The sequence below is a fragment of the Rhizophagus irregularis genome, chromosome 16 (assembly GCF_026210795.1).
Source record: "Rhizophagus irregularis chromosome 16, complete sequence".
NCBI classification, from domain to species: Eukaryota; Fungi; Glomeromycota; class Glomeromycetes; order Glomerales; family Glomeraceae; genus Rhizophagus; species Rhizophagus irregularis.
In genome coordinates this window covers 2,944,883-2,967,919 of record NC_089444.1, presented here as the reverse complement: position 1 = coordinate 2,967,919, position 23,037 = coordinate 2,944,883, and the positions used below count along the sequence as shown (strand labels likewise).

At 26.0% G+C, this 23,037-nt stretch overlaps 3 protein-coding genes across 3 annotated transcripts; all 3 read left to right on the top strand.

Moving 5' to 3' along the window:
* Positions 1–5,768: 5,768 nt before the first annotated feature.
* On the top strand, positions 5,769–7,072 carry OCT59_008372 (uncharacterized protein; the record flags this gene model as incomplete). The annotated part of the gene is made up of 6 exons (XM_025319076.2): positions 5,769–5,838; positions 5,907–6,143; positions 6,207–6,265; positions 6,348–6,554; positions 6,657–6,702; positions 6,780–7,072. The coding sequence occupies 6 exons, from the start codon at positions 5,769–5,771 to the stop codon at positions 7,070–7,072; spliced, it is 912 nt and encodes a 303-aa protein (XP_025174608.1).
* A 1,777-nt stretch (positions 7,073–8,849) lies between these two features.
* Positions 8,850–9,148, top strand: OCT59_008371 (uncharacterized protein; the record flags this gene model as incomplete). Its single annotated transcript, XM_066142406.1, has 2 exons — positions 8,850–8,870; positions 8,954–9,148. 2 exons carry the CDS (start codon positions 8,850–8,852, stop codon positions 9,146–9,148), a joined length of 216 nt encoding a protein of 71 aa, XP_065999291.1.
* Positions 9,149–14,655: 5,507 nt separating this feature from the next.
* OCT59_008370 (uncharacterized protein) lies at positions 14,656–20,172 on the top strand (the record flags this gene model as incomplete). The annotated part of the gene is made up of 16 exons (XM_066142405.1): positions 14,656–14,958; positions 15,041–15,131; positions 15,312–15,439; positions 15,503–15,847; positions 15,938–16,028; positions 16,170–16,327; positions 16,408–16,498; positions 16,643–16,800; positions 16,884–17,282; positions 17,365–17,745; positions 17,821–17,890; positions 18,011–18,219; positions 18,294–18,680; positions 18,760–19,230; positions 19,303–19,735; positions 19,979–20,172. The coding sequence occupies 16 exons, from the start codon at positions 14,656–14,658 to the stop codon at positions 20,170–20,172; spliced, it is 3,909 nt and encodes a 1,302-aa protein (XP_065999290.1).
* Positions 20,173–23,037: the final 2,865 nt, after the last annotated feature.

Below are 23,037 nucleotides of genomic sequence, written 5' to 3'. Positions count from 1 at the left end.
ATAAAATATTTTGACGAAAATGAAAAACCAATTAGGAATAGTATAATAACATGAATAGTGACAGTTTTCCAATTTTTAGTGAAGATAAAAAAAGATCAAAAAGCAAAACTTATAAAAGGATAGGATTGCATTTAATCTTAAGTACAGATGCAGGAGAATTAGATTTAAATAATTCACCATTTTTGAAGAAATGCAAAGGATGTGATAAAAAATATTAGTAGGAAAAAAAATGCAAAAGAATTTTTGATTTATATAGAAAATGAAAATAGTAGAATAATAGAAAGAAGAAAAGAAGAAGATGCAATTAAACCTTTTGAAATGTTAAATAATATAATGTTAAAAAATGAATGGTTAAATAAATATAGTAAAGAAGAAAGAAAAGATAAGGCATATAATGAAAGAATTGAGATGATGGACAATTTAATTTAATCTGATAAAGATTTTATGTATATTTGAGAACAACGATATTATGGAAAAAAAGAAAAATTTTTTTGCATGATAGACGTATTAAAAATTAAAAGTATCATAAATGACAAAGAAAGAACATATTTTTATAATATAATATGGATAATTAAAGAAATAGACCAATATTCCAGAAATAACGAATTAATGATAATGAAATATGAATGTACTAATGAAAATGAATTTAAAATCTTAATCAGAGCGATTATTATAGGTTTTTTGATGATAAGTGATTATAGCAAAATTATTCTGGAAGTTAATGAATATGTTTAAGAATTTTACATGAATTCATTAAAAATTTAAGTAAGAGAAGGAAAATTGATAATGAATTTTATATTGAGTTATTATATATAGACCAATTTATAAAAAATAATAATATAGATATAATTGATGAAAATGACCGAGAATATAGAGAAATATTAGATCTAAAAAAGAAAATGAGAAAATTATTGAACGATAAAAAAATTTCACAAATGATAGAACATCATTTTGAATTAGTTGAATCAGCACTTTTAACTAATGATTATAATTTGATTTGGAAGAAATGGATTATAACAGAAGGTTTTTGGCAATGGTCAATGGAGAAAGAAAATCACAGATGCGATATGGAAAAATGAAATCCTAAATAGTGAAAAACTGAATGATTTATTTATGTATAATTTCAAAAAAGAATTTGATTGGCAATCAACTCTTGAATTTATAAGTAATCAAATCAACTTCACATTAAAGCAATGTAATCAGCAGTGGTGAAAGTTCACTTTCTTAATAATAAGGTGTCATTCCTAGTGATAGTTTGGCAAAGTTTCCCTTTTTACCTAGGTTTTTACTCCTTCAGGTTGGTTTTTTGCCTTCTGCTTTTTGGAGTTTTTCTGGAGGGTAGGCAAAATTGATCGATATCAGGTGATTTGTAGCTCTTTTCTTTTGAAAGAGTTGGGCATAATTTAAGGAGGAGTGCAGATATTGCTGATCAGAGGGGAGGAGGTGGCATGTGTTTGGACTATCATGGGTTTTTTACTTAGACTAAAAGTACACAGTTTGTCTATTAGTTTAGGCTTCCTTTGATGGTGGAATTGTGATATGATGCCTATTAGTTTAGGCTTGCATAGTTTATTAACTCTGGTAATATAGTCACTTGGTGAATTTATTTTTATCAACCAGTGTGGGGGATTTTTATCAACCAAGGGCTGGCAGTTTTGGTTCTGATAATCTGTGGGGTACAGGCTTTATTTCACCTAGTCTCATTAACTGGCATGTCAGAGGTAGTGGTCTTATCTGGGTTTTTGTGCCTGTGGGATGGTGATTTGTTTCCATAGACTTCACAACAGTGCCTTCTTCCTAATAAGTATCCACCAGTTTGAGTAGATTATTTTCACACTGTTGTATATTAGTATTTTTGTCAATTTTGACTTATATGTATTTTCTACTTAAATTCGCGTTGTTAACCAATTTGGTATGTTGAATAGATTAACTATGATTTGCAGTCAGGGAGATTAAGTACGTTTAACTATGACTGAAATCCAATCAAACAAGACATGCTTAAGGTAGTGAGTTCATTTATAGTGTAAAAGGTTATACTTTATTATAGAACTTTATAATTACAAGAATAAGAACTAAAGGAACTAAAGTGAACTGAAGGAACTTCCCTTATAATGAAGGAAAATACCAATGTTATTTATATAAAAGTTACTACATATAAAGATATAATAAATATAATAGATATAATAAATATAAGAAATATAACTAATATAATAAATATAATAAATAAATCAAATAAAATAATTATATCGATTATATTAAATATAATTAATATAATAAATATAATAGAAATAATAGGCTAAGTAGGCTGCGGCTAGGTCGGCTTGGCACAGTTGGGCACAGTAGATCCTAATTTTCCACATGATCTTCTGGTGTAGTAAATTGTAACTCTACACGTGACTAGGGGTAACAGCGTCCATATTAGATATCTAACTGGAACCCATTAATAAAAATAAGAATAAAGATAAAAACTAGTTCACATCACGATCATCACGTCTTTAATTACTGTATAAACAAAATATCTTTTAAAAAAATTTATCCATATAATTAAGTTATAGCTAGATTACCCTTTATAAATTAATTTTGAGCATGTCTCTGCCAAATTTCCATCTGGAATTATAGCCAAAATAATTTTGATCTTAATGAACACAAATCATTTTGTTGGCTATATGACCTTTTTGTTCATTAGGTTAGTATAATGAACGTTGGATCATTTTTAACTAATGATTCATTATCAATGTAACTAAATCGGATGATTAAAGAAAAGGGGCAAGTTATGATAGAATTTAATAAATATAAAGAATTTAATATTTTTGTTCATACTACAGCTTATATATTTTATCAGTTCAAAACATTTAGTTAACAAATCTAACAATTCAAAATTTTAGAAGTCATTGAATCTTTAGCCAGTTATATAAAAATTTATTCAAAAAAAAAAAATCAAATATTTGATATTATGAGTAACTCAGTATATAGTAGTAAATTTACGGTTGCAACAATATTGCTATAAAATATTAATTTATTTTATATTTTGGAAAAAACAATTGATACCATAAAATACCGTAAATTGTTAAATCAAATTTAAAAAAAAGTAAAATTATTAACTAAAATTTTCCAAAAATTTAAAATTCAGCTGGTTGGACCCAACTGTTACAGTTGTCATTGAAAAGAATTAGGTACAATTTTTTTTTAAATAAATACTAGTATTATTAAAGTAGAAAATTTTCTGAATAATTATTTGGCACATTTAACTTTTTCCCTTCCCGCTTCACAAAAGCGTTTCTTATATAATTGTTAACGATTACATCATTGTTAATATTATAAATTTTTATAAAGAAAGTTAAGAAACCAAAAAAAATAACAATCTGAAATGATTTCATTCCAGGAATTACCACCAAAATTACCACTTCATATATTACAAATAATTTTTGAAAGGATAGAAAGGAAATTTTTTATATTTTTAATATTTTTAATATTTTTAATCTTTAGAGGAAATTTTTATAAGTTAGTATGATCGTATTTTAAGATCTTAAATATTTTCAGTTTTTTTAAATTTGGACTGCTGTATTTTTCACTTTGATTGTATATATTCAAACTCGTGATTAATAATAAAACTAGGATAGTGTAATACTAAGAAAATAATTGAGTGAATCAAACCAAAACTTAAAGTCAAAAATTGATTCACTTTCCAAGATAAATAAATATCTAAAGATCATATTTATGAAATTGACGGTAACTTACCAAAAATCATAAATTCCACAATAAATAAATATTCTAATAACTAGATATCAGGATAAGTTATAACAATGGTTTTATTAATAAATTAAAATTATTATTTTGAATAAAAATCACTGTTATTATCTTAAAAAAAATTTTTTTTTTTACTACGAACGTTAAAATTCTTGCTGACAGAATTAAGTACAGTAAATGTAGTATCTAATATAAAAATATGGTGATAAAAGAGGAAAAATATAATACATTGTTCCCACTTAAAAAAAATATACTAATTTTGTAATTATACATTCGCGACCTAAATGAAAAGTAAATACTTGGATAATTCATGGCTAATTTCCCTGAATATTATCGTAGTATAGAAAATAAAAGTCTAAAAGATTCGTTTAGGTATTAGTCACGTGTAATAAATTTTATTGAATGATTATCACGGGATTCAAAATAAGGTAAAATGCAATATTATTACGAAAATGATATTGCTAAAGATTTGCATAATATGACTCTAAAAAAATCACTTCATTTAAAATTCTAGAACTTTAATGATTAAATAATTTCCATTCATGAAATAAATCGTCTGACTTTTCGAGTAAAGATGAGCTTAATTCAAAAAGCTTAAGATACACCATGTAAGGATGTCAATGACCCTTCGAAATTCTTTAAAATAATATCCTTTTTTTTTTAAAACAAAAAAAAATGATGAATAATTCTACGAAACTACTTGAACGATACAAATTCTTCTAATCGGATACGAACAAAATTAAGTTTATATTCTTTTTCAAAATAAAATTAAACCAATGGATAATTAAACGAAGAGAATATAAAACCTTCTTGAAATCCTTTATTAAATAATGAAGATTGAATTTTGGAATTGGTGAAATACGTTCACTTACTTTTGACTGATGTAGTACTAGTTACGTAATGATAATAGAAATTAAAATGCGTATCAGTGTTTATCTCGATACAATTATTACTACTGCGCCATCAGCTAACCAAAAAAAAATAATAATATCAGATTTATATAAAAAAAATTAAAATATAAAAAAGATTAATCAAAATTTAAGTTGTTACTTAATTACATTTATCAGTTCTATATATCAGAAAGTGAGATAATTTAAAACTTGTGAAAAATCAAGAATTTATATTAAAGTTTGCTATTTCGTTTAATATATTATAAATTTGAAAACTTAAATATTTTTATTTTATTTTCTAAAAAAAAAAAAACTTATCATTATTACTAGTAGGGAATTGAGTCATATTGTCCAAAACTTAAGGTTTATCACGTGCTTTTCTACTGAGAATAAAGTACCATAATTATTACTATAAAATTCTCTATTACCCAATAAATTTTTCATTAATTAAATTTTTCTATTAGGACGCATTATAAATTATAACTGTATTATAAATCAGAAAGCAAATATTTAACAAATTTAAATAATTACGTAAAATATGTTACAAATAAACGCTAATTTTGCATTGATCGTCAAAAATTGGAAATTGTGCAACTAGTCTATTTTATTAATAATATAAGGAACATCATTATTAAGCACCACGTTGTACAATTGATGTAATAATTCAAAACAAATATGACGTCTATCTGCATTGCAAATTTCCTAAAAAAAAAAAAATTATCGAGATCTAAATTAACAATGCGCTATTAATGTTTTTACTATTATTAATAATTGAATAATTTTAATAAAACGATCAGAAAAAAATTTTTCTTTATTAATATGACGGCATTAATGTTTGATTAACTGAAACTAGTCCTAAACTGGAGAACACTATTGACATAAATACCAAGATTTATTAGTAATATTCGATCTGCGAATGAAACCTTAAATTATCAAGCATTTTTGTAAAAAATTAAGACACGGATTATTCGTTGAATGAAATTTCCATAATGAGTTTACTATCTATGGGGGAGGTACTTATAAAAGAAATCAAAATTTTCAAACTTAGCCAACTGTGAAATTTTCAAACTATTAACAGACTATCAAATAATAAACTTTTTTATTTTTTAAAAAAAAAACAAATAAAAAACAATGCCGGTCAAATTAAATAACAATTACGATTTATCAAATAACGTTATAATACTTACTGGTGCAACTGATGGTAAATAAATTTAACTTATACAATTCCACTTCAAATAATTCAATCACTTACATTTTATATTATTTAAGGCATCGGTAAAGATATGGCAAGAATTTTAGCTGGATTTAATCCAAAACGATTGGTTTTACCAGTTCGTAATAAAGAAAAAGCAAACGATGTATTGGAATATATTAAATCTTCTAATGGACATGCAAAAAATGTTGAAGTTTGGGAAATGGATTTAGCAGATTTACAAAGCGTAAAAAACTTTGCTAATAAATTCATCAAAGAAGTTGGAGAATTACATATGTTACTAAATAATGCAGGTAAATTAAAAAAATGATGATTTAGTTTCTGTATTTATCTATTCAACGTATCTTTCACCGTAGGAGTAATGTCTAGCAATCAAGTTATTAAAACAAAGGATAACCTTGAAATACAATTTCAGGTAAATTTACAATTATTTTTTTTATCTACATCGTTTGTACAGCATTCGCTTTATAACATTTATATTTTATATATTATTACAGGTCAACCATTTAGCGCCATTTTTACTCACTTTATTGTTATTGGATACAATAAAAAAATCGGTTTCCGCTGAATTACCCGGAAAAATTACATTTACTAGCTCATCTGCTCATTTCAATGGTGAGATTGACTTTGACAACTTACATCTCGAAAAACGTTCTAGCTATTGGAATCCTGTTAAAGGAAATTACGCAAATACTAAATTGATGGTAAGAATTTCATTTATTGGTATGTATTTTATTCAATGATAAAGGCTTTAAATATTTATAATTTTCTTCTTTTTCTTTTTCTTTTTTTTTTTAAAAAAAAAGAATGTTATTGTTGCCAGGGAACTAAGTCGTATTGTTCAAAACGAAAGTATGTATAATAAAAATATGAAGAAAAACTCATTTTTTACTAGCATGTTCTGTAACTTTCTTTTTTTAATTATGTAGATATTAGAACGTATTCGCTTCATCCTGGTGTAATTAGTACAAATATAAACCATATGAATAACAGTTATACAACTGCTTTTGTAAATTTATTAGTAATGATGTTTGAAATATCAGCTGAACAAGGTGCCATTAATACTCTTTATCCTGTACTTTCTCCCGAAAATAAAGAAACGGGAGAGTACTATAACGAAGGAATTAAACAGGGGCCAAATAAAGTTGCAAATGATCAAGAAGTTGCAAATAAATTGTGGAAAGTTTCTGAACAATTATTAAGAGAACGTGGGTTGATTTAAACATCAAGTTTTCTTTGGTTTTTTTGTAATAATTTTTTTGTATTACACAGTAAATTTTAAATATATAAATTTAAATATTTTTTTTAATATGAGTTAACTTATTATAAATATTGTATGTATTTTTAAAGAATAGTATAAAAAATAAATTCTTTATTCGATAATATTGAATACCTCATTATTCGCGTGTTTATATATATAATTTATATCAAATCATTAGTCGCGTGGAATGTACTCTATAAAAATTTTTCGAGGTTTTTATTCTGAAAATCTCGGACAGTGATCAATTTTTAAAGTAAAGCCTTAATTCGTTACGTTTGAATAATACCTGAATGAACAAAATTATAATTTTACATTTTCGAATAAATTAACTGAGCTTTATGTTCATGTTTATTTAGTAATAGACCTACTATCCGAACATCGCTAAAAAATATGTTCAAGCTAAAGATATTAATGGAAATTGTTAAATTGATTGATGAATTTGAAGCTGCCGTTCAATTTCTGCAATTTCATTTAATTATTTTCTTTTGCTGCAGGTGATAATGATGAGAATATTGAATAGATAAATACAGATCAACCCTTTCAACTATTTAAATTTTTTTTTTAAAAAATTTACTTATTGTATATTATCTAAAATTAGAAATGGATCAAAAAGAAAATAAAAGATGCAGATATTCTTTATTTTGAACATAGCGAATTTAAAGACGTTGAAGAAATTGGTAAAGGAGGATTTGGTGCTGTAAATAGGGTGGTAACTAATGATGGAATGCAAAGTTGCACTTAAAAGCATTATCGAGAAGAAAACTTCAAAACTTAAAGATGATGATATTAAAAATTTTTGTAAATGAGGTAAAAAATTTATTTTTGTTCAATTTACTGTATATAAAGTTAAAATTTAACATATTATGCTCATTTCATTCTTTGTTCAGATAAAACTTGTTCGTATGATTTGTTTTCATTAAAATGTCAATAGCTTTCTTGGAATATCAAAGGATTATTAAAAATTTTATTAATAATTTAACATTTAACAACTTAAATTTCATTAATCTATTTAAATGAATAGATGATATTGGGAATTATATTATGGTATTGGAATATGCCAATAAAAGAAATTTAAGAGACTATTTGATAAATCAAAAAATGGAGAGATTTAAGGAAGAAAGATTCATTAGAATGGAAGGATAAGATTCTTATGGCATTGGATGTTACTTGTGGATTAAATGTTTACAATCCAAAGACATAATTCATAGAAACGATAAACCAATAATTTTATAATACATTTAATATTTAACGTATCGTTTCTTTAAATAATATTAATAATTATCACACAAAAAACATATTAGTGAATGATGGTGGATTATTAATTACAGACTTTGGATTATCTGGAATTACATCTAGTTCAGTAGCTACTAGGATGAGAATGATTGAATATATTGAACCACAATGTATAAGAACATAAACTATAAAGAGACAAAAAATCTGATGATTATAGTTTAGGTGTTCTATTTAGGGAATTACAAGTGGACGTCCTTCTTTTTTCAAAAAGTATCTTTGCATTATGTCGTCGCATTTGTGGTGGATATAGAGAAGAACCAGTTGAAGGTACGCTTTTAGAGTATAGTCAACTTCATCAAAAATGCTGGGATGGAAGTACGACTATCTCTCGTGGAATCGAAATCGCAACCTGTATATTTCATAGGTCTCAACTTCACGAAAATTAAAACTTCTCATATATTACTTGTTGGGTGGCAGCACATCAATTTTAGAACAACTTAGCAGAATGTTTAATGATGAATTTAAGGTTGTAGACCAAATTTTGTAACCTGTTGATTGCGAATTAAATGAAAATAGAACGTAACGAGTCAAACGGTAAAAAAAAGTCAGAACGACATGATGGTAGTAATAATTAATAATAATAATAATGACGGTAGTGCTGATGATGATGATGATGATGATGATGATGGTGATGGTGATGGTGATGATGATGGTGATCGTAGTAGTGGAGATAAGTGCAAAACTGATATAAAATTCTCTTCTATAGCATTTTCCGAATGTGAAGAATATTTTCAAAATTTGTAATCCGTGTTCGTTTAATGCAAAAAATTGATAATATGCTGATTCTAGACGAAAGAGGTACAACATATACACGCTATAAATAATCGGAATATTCATATCCGTATCCGAGAATATATTATATCAGGTGGGTTGTTCACGAGTAGAGAAGGGGAGGAAATGTCGAAACCATTGTGCTTGAATTCTGAGGAGTGAGGACAACATTTCTCTGTAATAACCCATCCCGTCATCCGAATAAATTATCTAGTTTTAGGAATCATTTTTATTACATTTAATAAAAATAAATAAAACTATTGTTATTTTTATAATGGATGTCAATAAAACCCTAATAAAAACTCTATTAAACATAATGATAATGATAAATGGATATTTATTAATATATTCATTGACCAATTACTTTGGATATTTCTTTCTGGTCATTTAACCATTTAAAGGATCATCATTTGCCATTTGATTTTGATTGGTTGATATCTTATCACATGATTTAATTGAAATTATACCCTGAATAGTCCGATTCTAGTAAAATTTTATTTATCGTTATTCCTAGATATAATTAGTACTTATCTAATATTGTATTACACACATTCAAATAAATTCCCTTATAATGAATGTATTGAATGTTGTGTACTTTTCCTTGAAAATAATTTGTTTCTGAATAATTTATTACTTATAAAAAATAAATTAAAATCTACAATAGTTATTTTAGCTTTTTTTTAAGTTGCCATAGTTCCTGACAGGGCGTTCTAAATTGTTCAATAGAAAATTTTTTTTTATGTCCTTTATTTAATAAAAAAATCTTAGATAATTAATTTTGAGAAAAAAATTCTCATATATAAATAAATTAATAATTTGTTTGTTTTATTGTACTTTTTTAATTGTTTAGATTATTGAAAAAAATCTTTCGTAACTGTATGTTGATCATATGACTTCTGACCAAAAAAAAAATCTTAATTTTTTTTTTATCGCCGCAGTGTGTAAAATCCATGCGCACAATGTGCTAGTGATTGTATCCGGATTCAGCATATCCGGTTAAGCTAAAGGATATCCGATAAAAATGGATATCCGGATAAATTTTTTTTTTAGTTGACGGGTATCCGGATGATTATCACGTGATCCGGATACACTCCGTTTCACCCGTTTACCAATTAAATTTTTTGGATTGCATTAGCTTGTGACTTAATTCTTACTTATACTCAAACTTTATTAAACTCGTGTTTAAGTCCGTGACTGATTTCTTTTTTTAACTCTTACTAAACAATAATACTAATTAAATTACTTGGCTTTAAAATTCATACAATTGATACATGTTATTGACGGATTATTTTCAGATATCCGCTAATAAACTCATTAAAAAATCCTTTAGCAATCCGCGAAATTAACGGATTTATCCGGATACTATTCGGATGCTATCCGGTTTATTTAAACCAGATATCCGGATATGAAAATCCTTAACGGTGACGGATTTTTTTATCCGGATACCTAGCGGATACAATCATAGTGCACATTTTCGTACATAAAAAATTTTATTCTGTGCACAAAAAAATAATGGTGCACAATTCTGTGTACAAAAAATTTGATATACATCGTATATATATTCGTATTACATCGATGCATATTTAACATTATACAAATAAGCAATAATTGATAACGTTATGGTAAACTAATTTTTCTTTAACTTTTTTAAGCGTAATAAGAATGGAAGATATCATAAAATATCTAAATGATTATACTCCTCAAGAGAAAAAAACTAACCAACCAACAAAAAAAAAGAAGTCGAAATGATAAAATTACAGAGGTTATTCAAATTAGTGATGTTGAAGATAATGAAATTAATAGTGAAGAAGAAGAATTAAATGAGGTTATTAATACGAAAATAAAAAAATAAAAATAAATATGTGAAACGGGTCATGGAAAATTTATCGGTACAAGTTCTATAAAAAATTTTTATCCGAATATTTCCATTATTTTTGTGAAAAGGATACATTCACGGATACCCATGTTAGAAAGAAGAAATTTCCATGATTTAAGGCAATAAATCCATGAAAATGATTCACGGAAAAAACATGGAAATATAAAACACGGATCCAGGAGGTAATTAACGGTACATAGGATATCGATAAATAGGTATATAGAGGTCTGACCATATAACTGAATTAGACCATGAATTAGTAACAAATTTAGAATTTAGATTACCTCGATTTGAAATTCTTGAAGATGCTGTTAGATCATTTCATACACAATTTAGAAAAGTACAATGCACACTAAGAGTGACAATTAATCATAAACCAAGATGGAAGAAAAGTTCAATTAATTCAATTGAAATTTTTGGTTCCATTATCTATGTAGATTGTAACAGCTGTGTAAGGTCCCTAAATCTTGACAAGCAATCTTACCTCAAACATTTTTTGATGTAACTAGTGAAGCTTTGATAAAATTAAAATTAATGTCTCAAGATACCTACGTGTACATAAAATTAGTTTGTATTTAAAGCCTTTATTTTTTCAATTTCGCAGACGGATGACCGAAGAATGACAAGACTCCCAACTGGTATTGATGACTCCCATGGGTGGTAATACAATATGCTTTGATAAAGATTCCTTCAATGTTCCTCCGATAAAACAAAGAATATTTCACATGTCAATTAGAAAGCAAATCCAAATTAAAGTTATTTTAAACGGTTACGTTGTAATGTTATAATAACACGAAACAAATAAATTTCTTGGATAGTAAATCCGCGACCGACAAAAAAAATCCTATGGATTACTTTCTGGCTCCAAATTTAAATAATTAGAATATCCTTTTTAATAACTAACAAGAGAAACTAATAGAAAAATATATTTGGCGATGAAATATATTATACTTTTTCATTTTTTTGCCTTCCTTGGTTTCCTCAGCTTTTTTTAGTTTTTTTTTCCTTGTCTTTTCCTTTATAATACCAATATTTATTTAATTCTCTTTTAAATTGTTCCCTTCCTTTTATTATTGAGCATCCTTATCCTAGACCCCCGGTTCAGGTTTCTTATTCTAGACCTCTGGGGTTCAGGCTTCTTATCCTAGACCCTCCTTAAATATGATTGGTTTAATCAGCTACTGAAATCCATTGGACAAGACTTATTTTTGCATAACATTTATCTTAGAAAATTTTTCACAATGTACTGTATACACTGTATACACACGTAATAACCATCTTAGAAAAATTTTCATAAATTTTTTTATAATATATACATTAATACGCGTGTAACATTTTTATCAGAGAAAATTTTCATAAAATTTTTTTTATAATATATACATTAATACGCGCGTAACATTTTTATCTTAGAAATTTTCATAAATTTTTTATAATACATTATACGCTAATACGCGCATAACATTTATAGAAATTTTTCAAGATTTTTAAATTAATTTTTTTATTAAAGCAATATTTTACAACGAGATACGAAGTATGAGCATTTTTCTTGGAATATTTTATGACAAAAAATTAAACTAAACCAAATATTAGAAATGTTTATCAAATATTTGACAACTGGGTAAAGAATTATCTATTATATTATTATTTATTCTCTCCTTACAAAATAACCTTGTGTCAAAAAAATACCATTATTAAAGTGAAAATATTTCACAAATTTCCATTGAAATTTTGTAAATACAAGTATTCAAACAATTTTATTTTTCAACATACCAACCAAAGCCAATTAATTTAACCAGAATGCTAAAATTATACCATGAAAATCTACAAAAAGCACGTACATGTTAGTAAAATCACAAACTTTAGTTGAAAGAAGTTTCAAACAATACATACCATAATAATTTAATCCAAAACTTAAAGAAACCAGAATAAACTTACCTATTGCAAGTATTAAAGCGTAATTATTAGAGAAAGAACACTTTGTATTTATTAAAAAGATTTTTTTATTGTTCTAATAAACACTATTATGAAAATAATGGTAATAAAAAATATTTATTATGAAAAAAAGAAAAATAATTTGTATAGAAAAAAATAATATAAAAGAAAAAAACCAAATGAAAGAGCAGAGTAAGAAAGAGAGTGAGCGTAGCGTTTATTTCGTGTGAAAAAAAAAATGGTGGTAAATAAACAAATGAGGCTGATAATGATCAGCTGTGCCACAAGGTCTAAGATAAGAGGTCTGGACCCCCCAGGTCTAGGATAAGAAGCCTAACCCCCCGGTCTAGGTTAAGTTTTCTCTTTATTATTAGATTTAAGTTTTTATAAAGATTTGATTTAAAATTTATAAATCCTATTGCCTTTTTGTCATTTACTGTCCAGCGGCCGGGCTAAGAGCGCGCTTAATTTTTTTTTGTATCATATTATATATATATATATATTATCCCATATATTTTTTACCCCACATATTTTATCCAATATTGTTAATTTAATTTTTTTGATCAAATCGGCAAGGAAAATTAATTTGGAATTTTCGCGCTCTTTTTATAACATTTCTATCGCCAAATTCTAATTATAAATTTCTAATTTTTTTCAAATAGTCATTTCAAAAGTCATCAAACATCAACGCGATTTAATACAAAAAAGATTCGTTGAAATCGCATAATTTTTGTTAAAAGAATAATTTTTTTGGTCACGTTCATATCAAACCAAAATCGTGGGAAACCAAAATTGTGAAACCAAAACTGTGTAACTAAAATTGTGAAACCAAAAATTGTGAAACCAAAATAGTGAAACTAAAAAAATAAAGATCCAAATATTTGGCTTACATACTGAAATTAATTAAAATAATTATGTCGTAATCTATTTGTGCTCCCATATGTAAATAATTTTGTAAATAATAATTTAAATAGATGTGTAATAGTTAAAAATTATTTTTTACGAATTGGCTTCTCTTGTAAGATAAATTGTGTAATATCGAGAATTTTGTTTGGATTTTCTTAATTAAATTCCACTTGTTGTTACTACTTTCAATTTTAATATTTAAAAATAATGAACTCAATAGAAAGAAATTAGCGTTTGCTGGTACGAGAATAATATGTATTATATTAGTTACACCGGCGTGTAGTTTACGTGCCACATTTTCAGAAAAGGGGAACTTGTTGTTTTAATTTATTTTTTAATACAAGAAACTATAAACAGCTTCTTTGACGGGAAAAAAAATGAATTTAACATACTGTATAACATAATGTCAAATACATTGATTAAGTTATATTAGATAAACTATTTTCTCGGATATTAATTCTAATATTGCCTGAATTAAAATAATTCATTCCTAAATAATAAATAAATTCTGCATTTGTTTGTAAAATATAATTAAATACAATACTACCCAATATATAGAAAATATTCTGCTCTACAAAAAAATTGCATACATTTTATTAATTTTTGCGCACTTTATTATTTGTGTTACCTTTTGCCCATGTGTGACAAAATAATTTCTCATATTAAAAATTTAATTTGTTGCATTGTTATGCATGATTTTCGCGTATGACGATCCTTATAGTCATATATAAATTTTTCGTTCAAAAAATTTTTTGAATTTTGAAAAATGTCCTTCCAAAATAAAGATTTGAAACGTTGGACTAGCGGAAATGTAAAAATTGATAGTTTTATTCAAGAAAGACAGTTAAAAATTAATGAATATAAGGGTGCAGTATTTGAATGGATACCATACGATCAGTTTAACGAAATTAAAGAAACAGGCAAAAATTATCCCATAACTGTATATTCAGCAATATGGAAGAATGGCCCATTAAACACTAAGAAGTTTAATACAAAAGATTCAAATAAAGAAGTTGCTTTAAAATGTTTGCACAGCTGGCGAAATCCTGTTGATTCTCTAATAAATGAGGTATATATATCTATAAAAATTATTATATTTATTATCACATTTTTTAATATATATGATGTTAATTTATTGTTTATGATTTTAGGCTAAAAAATATTTAACAAAAAATAATAATATACTTGTATTGCATGGAATATCTCGAAATCCAGATACAGGAAATTATATTTTAGTTCAAAGTAATTTTGCAAAACTTATAAGTTGGGCAAGTGGAAATGAAAAAATTGATGATTTCATTCAAGGAAGGCAATCAATAAATATCAATTTCAATGATCATGTAATATTTGAATGGATACCATACAATCAGTTTAATAAAATTAAAGAAGTAAGAAGAAATGGTTCTATAACTGTATATACAGCAATGTGGAAGGATGGCCCATTATACAAAAAGTATCGGTATCATTATTATAGAAGAGATTTAAATAAAGAAGTTGTTTTGAAATGTTTACATAACTTGCAAGATCCTGTTGATTCTCTAATAAATGAGGTATAAATTTCTATAAACATTATTACATTTTAAATATAATGTTAATTTCTGTTTATGGTTTAGGTTAAGAAATATTCAACAAAAAATGAATTTCTTGTATTGTATGGAATATCTCAAAATCCAGATACAAGTGATTATATTTTAGTTCAAAATTATCTTATCCGAACTAGCGGAAATGAAAAAATTGATGATTTCATTCAAGAGAGGAAATTAGAATGGATACCATACAATCAGTTTAACGAAATTAAGGAAATAGGCAAAAATGGTTCTATGACTGCATATTCAGCAATATGGAAAAATGGCCCATTGTATAAATATAATGGTAAATATACAAGAGATTCAAATAAAGAAGTAGCTTTAAAATGTTTGCATAACTTACAAAATCCTATTGATTCTCTAATAAATGAGGTATAAGCATCTATAAAAATTATTATATTTATTATAATCACATTTTTTAATATATATATAATATTAATAATTTCTTGTTTATGGTTTTAGGCTAAAAAATATTTGACAAAAAATAACAGTATACTTGCATTGTATGGAATATCTCGAAATCCAGATACAGGAGATTATATTTTAGTTCAAAGTAATTTTGCAAACCTTATAAATTGGACAAGTGGAAATGAAAAAATTGATGATTTCTTTCAAGAAAGGCAATTAAATGCTTATTCCTATATGGGTGTAATTTTTGAATGGATTCCATACGATCAGTTTAATGAAATTAAAGAAGCAGGCAAAAATGATTTTATAACTGCATATTCAGCAATATGGAGGAATGGCCCATTGAATAAATATAATGGTAAATATACAAGAGATTCAAATAAAGAAGTAGCTTTAAAATATTTGCATAACTTGCAAAATCCTGTTGATTCTCTAATAAAAGAGGTATAAATTTCTAAATGCTGTTACATTTATTATTATATTTTTTAATATATATAATGTTAATTTCTTGTTTATGGTTTTAGGCTAAAAAATATTCAACAAAAAATAACAATTTACTTGTATTGTATGGAATATCTCGAAATCCAGATACAGGAGATTATATTTTAGTTCAAAGTAATTTTGCAAACCTTATAAGTTGGGCAAGTGGAAATGGAAAAATTGATGATTTCATTCAAGAAAGGCAATTGAAAAATATTAATTCCAATGATGATGTAATATTTGAATGGATACCATACAATCAGTTTAATAAAATTAAAGAGGTAGGCAGAAATAGTTCTATAACCGCAATATGGAAGGATGGCCCATTATACAAAAAGTGCAATTTTGATCATGATTATAGAAGAGATTCAAATAAAGAAGTTGTTTTGAAATGTTTACATAACTTGCAAAATCCTTTTGATTCTCTAATAAATGAGGTATAAATTTCTATAAATATTATTACATTTATTATTATATTTTTAAATATAATGTTTAATTTTCAGTTCTGTTTATGTTTTAGGCTAAAAAATATTCAGTAAAAAATAAATTTCTTGTATTGTATGGAATATCTCAAAATCCAGATACAAGTGATTATATTTTAGTTCAAAATAGTTGTATAAACTTGGCAAATCAGATCAGTAGAAATAAAAAAATTGATGATTTCATTAAAAAAAGTCGATTAAATATTAATTCCTATGACGATGTAGTATTTGAATGGATACCATACAATCAGTTTACCAAAATTAAAGAAATAGGCAAAAATGGTTCTACAACTGCATACTCAACAATATGGAAGAATGGCCCATTACAGTATGATTATGCAAGAAATACAAGAAAATTTAGAAGATATCCAAATAAAAAAGTAGTTTTTAAATGTGTGCATAACTTGCAAAATCATGTTGATTCTATAATAAATGAGGTATAAATTTCTATAAACATTATTACATTTATTATTAAGGTTTTAAATACAATATAATGTTAATTTTCTTTTTATGGTTTAGGCTAAAAAATATTCAACAAAAAATAACAAATTACTTGTATTGTATGGTATATCTCAAAATCCAGATACAAGTGATTATATTTTTGTTGAAAATAATCATTACATATGGAAAAGTGGAAATGAAAGAATTGATGATTTCATTCAAAAAAGGCAATTGAATGTTAATTCTTATAATGATGTAGTATTCGAATGGATACCATACGATCAGTTTAACAAAATTAAAGAAGTAGGCAGAAATAGTTCTATAACTGTATATTCAGCAATATGGAAGACTGGCCCATTGCATATGATGGGTTCATCTTATACAAGAGAATCAAGTAAAAAAGTAGTTTTAAAATACTTGCATAACTTGCAAAATCTTGTTGATTCTCTAATAAATGAGGTATAAATTTTTATAAATATTATTACATTTATTATTACATTTTAATATAATGTCAATTCTTGTTTATGATTTTAGGCTAAAAAATATTCAACAAAAAATAACAAATTTCTTGTATTGTATGGAATATCTCAAAATCCAGATACAAGTGATTATATTTTAGTTCAAAATAATTTTGTAAACCTTAAAAATTGGATAAGTGGAAATGAAAAAATTGATGATTTCATTCAAGAAAGACAATTAAATATTAATTCTTATGATGATGTAGTATTTGAATGGATACCATACAATCAGTTTAATGAAATTAAAGAAGTAGGCAGAAATGGTTCTATAACTGCATATTCAGCAATATGGAGTAATGGTCCATTATACAAAATAAATAAGTGGAGTTCATATTATACAAGAGATTCAAATAAAAAAATTACTTTAAAATGCTTGCATAAATTGCAAAACCCTGTTGATTATCTAACAAATGAGGTATAAATTTCTATAAATAATATTGCATTACTATTGCATTTTTAATATAATGTTAATTCCTGTTTATGGTTTAGGCTAAAAATTATTCAACAACAAATAATGACAATTTACTTGTATTGTATGGGATATCTCAAAATCCAGATACCAAGGACTATATTTTGGTTCTTAATAATGAAAATTATTGTAGCATGTGTGATGAAATATATACAGATATCCAGTATAAATGGTGTAAACTATGTAATTTTTTGTACTGGAAAAGTGGAGATAATAAAATTGATAGTTTAATTCAATTAAAAATTAATAAACCGAGTGATACAAGATTTAAATGGATACCATATAATCAGTTCAATAAAATTAGGAATATAGGAAAAGGACATTTTTTTACAGTATATTCAGCAATATGGAACCATGAAGAGGTTGCTTTAGTATGTTTCAATGATTCACAAAAATTTTTAAATAAGGTATGAAGGTATAAAATATTTTTAATTTAAATTAAATTTTCTTTGAATTTTTTAGTGATGTATCTTTATAATTTAACAGGTTAAAGAATATGATAATAGTTTCAAAATGTATGGGATATCTCAAAATCTAAAAAAAAAGGATTACATTTTGGTTCTTGAAAATGAATATTGTACAGAATATGGTAAAACATATTGCAAAAATTGTGGTGAAAAATATGGTCATGTTGATCATACATGGTGTAGACAATGTCTAATAACTGCAACTTCCATTAATAGTAGAAATGAAAAAATTGATGATTTAATTCAAGAAATGCAATTAAAAATCAATTCTCCTTTTAATATAATATTTGAATGGATACCATATGATCAATTTAATTACATTAAAGCAATAGGTAAAGGTGGATTTGCTACAGTTTATTCAGCAATATGGAAAGATGGTCCAATAAAATATGATGTTGATGAAGAAATGTGTACTAGAGTTTCAAATAAAAAAGTTGCTTTAAAGTGTTTAAATAATTCACAAAATATGATTGATAAATTTTTAAGTGAGGTATGAAATTTCTTAATAAATTTATTTTAATTGGAATGCTTTTTTAACAATAATTTTTATTTATTAAAATAGGTTAGAGAATATTCAATTAACAAAATGGATGATATTCTTAATGTATATGGAGTATCACAAAATCCAAATACAAATGATTATATTATAGTTATTGAATATGCAGATGGTGGAAGTTATAATAATTGGATAGATATAAATTATAAAGATTTTGATTGGGGAAATAAAATACAGACACTTCTTAGTATCATTGAAGGTCTCAAAGGAATTCATAAAAATCAGAAGGTTCATCATGATTTTCATACAGGAAATATATTGTTTTTAACAAAAAACTTAAATAATCTTAATAGGAAATCGTTATTTATATCAGATATGGGATTATGTGAAAATGTGAATAATACAAGTGAGGTAAAAACTTATGGAGTTATTCCTTATATGGCACCTGAAGTATTAAGAGGAATGCCATATACTAAAGCAGCAGATATATATAGCTTTGGTATGATTATGTATTTCACAGCAACTGGAAAACAACCTTTTGACAATTGTGCACATGACCATCATCTAACATTAGCGATATGTGATGGAATAAGACCTGAAATAAATGAGCTGGAAATACCAAAATGTTATATTGACTTGATGAAAAGATGTTGGGATTCAAATCCAAATAATAGACCAAGTGTTACTGAAATAAATGTTGGGATTAAGTCATTTTATAATTTTTATAACTCATATAAAAAAGGTGATTCAAATGCAACTGAGATTAGAAAGCAATTTAAAGAAGCAGAAATTTACAGAAAATCACTCCCTTCCCTCAAGAAAAACAAACAACATCCAGAAGCTATTTATACATCTCGATTACTTGATCCTTTTACAAAGGATCTTCCTAAGTATGATAATTCTGAATGTATAAGTTGTGCAATCATTGCTGATTGATTATGTCCATTCAGATTAAATCTTTATTTAACAATAATATAGTATTTAGCTTTCAAATATTTTTATAATATCGAATCTATCAATTAGATTCTCCAAGCTTTTTGATATCTTACTAATATAAAATTTAAAATGCAGAAGGCTAACTAATTGTTGTCTTCCATAAAGTTTATTTAATATCATGCACTGATGCTTGTCTTTTAATATTTTATATCATAAGTCACCAACCTTCTTTCTCTATTATTGACACTGATAATAAATCAGATTATAACTTTCAATATTATTGATACCTTTTTGGAATATAGAGAAATTATATTCTTTTTTGTAGTTAGTATTGTTCAACACTGATTATAGAGTATATGTAATTTTTTATTTACATAAATAAATCAGTTTGTAATTGAGCAATTGCTTGATATTTTTGATATGCATAAATAATAATTACAAATGATTAATACCTTAACTTGACACATAAAAATGAGTTATTATTATTTTAATCACAATTATTAAAACAGTCAAATAAATATCTTAATACAAATAATGAAATGCTTTTAAAGACTTTATTGTAAGTAAGGTATGGTGTGTAATGTTATTCCATAAACAGCTGATCAGTGGATAGCTGCAGACATGAACACTTTTACCAACATCTGCCACCTGATGGTAAAAATAGATAATACTTATGATTTCATATGCTTGGTTTCTTATCTCTTTTTAATAGCACTACTTTTAAAGCATTTCTTATTTATATTTTCAATCTGCAATAAGTTCACCTTATCTAGTGCTTTGATCTGTATCCGGATCAATCTGGATCAATCTGGATATTTTTTTTCAGATATCTGGATTTTGCAGTTTTCATCCAGATTATAATCTGGATGAATAATATATGGTTGAAACCGGAATTCAGATGAATCTTTATACATTTTTTTTTGCATAGCACTGTAAATTTATATAATTAAGATTTACAAATTATTTATAAAACTAAGTAAATTTTTTTTAAAAAAAAAACTCTCTACTTCTGTACATTTTCATTAAAATTCCGCAGTAAAGTGCACAAGTTAATATTTTTTAACACTTCAAAAAGAAGGACCACAGGAGTGGCCTCTATGGAAAGCACTCCTCTTCCCTTTTTGACCTCAAGAGAGTTGTGGATAGGCTCTACAACCGTTCCACCTGGCCGGACATATGGAAACACTGGTGACAAAGTTTATTCCTTTCCCACCAGATGAAGATGAATATGAACTCTTGTCTGTTAGTGCAGAAACTTTTGAGCAAATATCTTACGACTCATGGCAATATAGCCAACAAGAAAATTATCTCAACTTCAATGAAGTTGATAGTAAACACTCTATTTGGGCCCACAACTGGACTTCCTCGACTGCTGGATTTTTCACACGACCATCTATGCTAACACCTTGGGCAAAACGTCCATTCGTTCATTAGACGCAGCACTAACTGAAGGTGTTCATGGCAGGAACAATCACCACTTTTAGAAATCTACTACGAATACATTGACTTATTATAGATTAATACTGCACTGCACGCTAACATTTCACAAATTTCTCATATAGGAAAATTTTTTATACAACGAAAAGAACATTCCAGAACTATTTTAAAGCCAGTCACATGACAAATGACGTAAATATTATTATGAACCTCTCTTTACTTTGCGGCAATGGCTTCGATAACTCCTCTTGAGGAGATCCAATATCGAATCTAACTACAACCCCACCACGGAGTTACTTACGAAATATCAGTGGCTCTTATCTTACTTTCTCTTTCTATTGCTGGCTTTTCTCTTTTATTTTGTGGTGGTAGTCTAGGTTATTTAGAATCTTTTTCAACTTTACATATAGATGATAGAAATTTTTTCAGCATCTGGGTTTATTTGTAGAGGATTTTTTCTTGGAATACATATTTCCCTATAGTTTTATCTTTATCTTTTTGTTTTTTATCTCTTAGTCTTTTTACCTTAGTGCATAGTGGGTGGGGTAGGTTAATTCATGCTCTTCCACCAATTAGTTTATATATCAACCAGGGTGGCACTGTCTTACATGGCAGTTTTGTTCACGATTTGTTTAGATTTACTTTTGGCTTACGAATAGTTTGACCTTGTAATTTGTGTCATGAACATGTTCATGTGGATTTAAAAATAAAAATAAAATAAGTATTTTTTTTTTTTTCATTAAAGTGCGACTATAGACAAAATTTCAAATACTGAAAAGTGAAACCACCAAAAACACTTGCATCACATATTGGTCAACTAAAGTTTAAAATGTAATAATTTACTAAACAAAGAATCACTTTCACATTCAAGTGTTCAAAAGAAAAAAAATTTATTATTATTTTTTTTTACAATGAAATAATTATTATTATTTATAAATGAAAAATTATTCAGATCAAATTACAAAAAATTGAGATACTATAAAATTTATATAATTATAATAACTTTTTTAGAAATTGAAATCTTAGTGTTATATAATTTGATTAAATGATTCTTTAATTTTTGAAAGAAGATCTCATTTTAACATTTTAAAAATAGCCTTACTAACTCAACACATCTATCTATAGCAATCTTTAGCTGTATATAAAAATATCTTGTTTATCAAAATTTCATAATTATAGTTACAAAGAAATGTTAAACAATAGTCTGAGACAATGCTGAAATAACATGAAATTGTTTTTAAAAAAAAGTATTGAATAAAATTGGAATTATGAAAATTTCGCGGTCTTTATAGATAATTTTGGCCAAATTTGTAATTCTGGCCGAAATTAATATCACGTGACACCGAAAAATAATTTAGCCGCCGGGTAAAAAAATTTTTTATTGGCTAAGCATGAAAATTTTTAATGTTACATAAATTTGTAATTCCG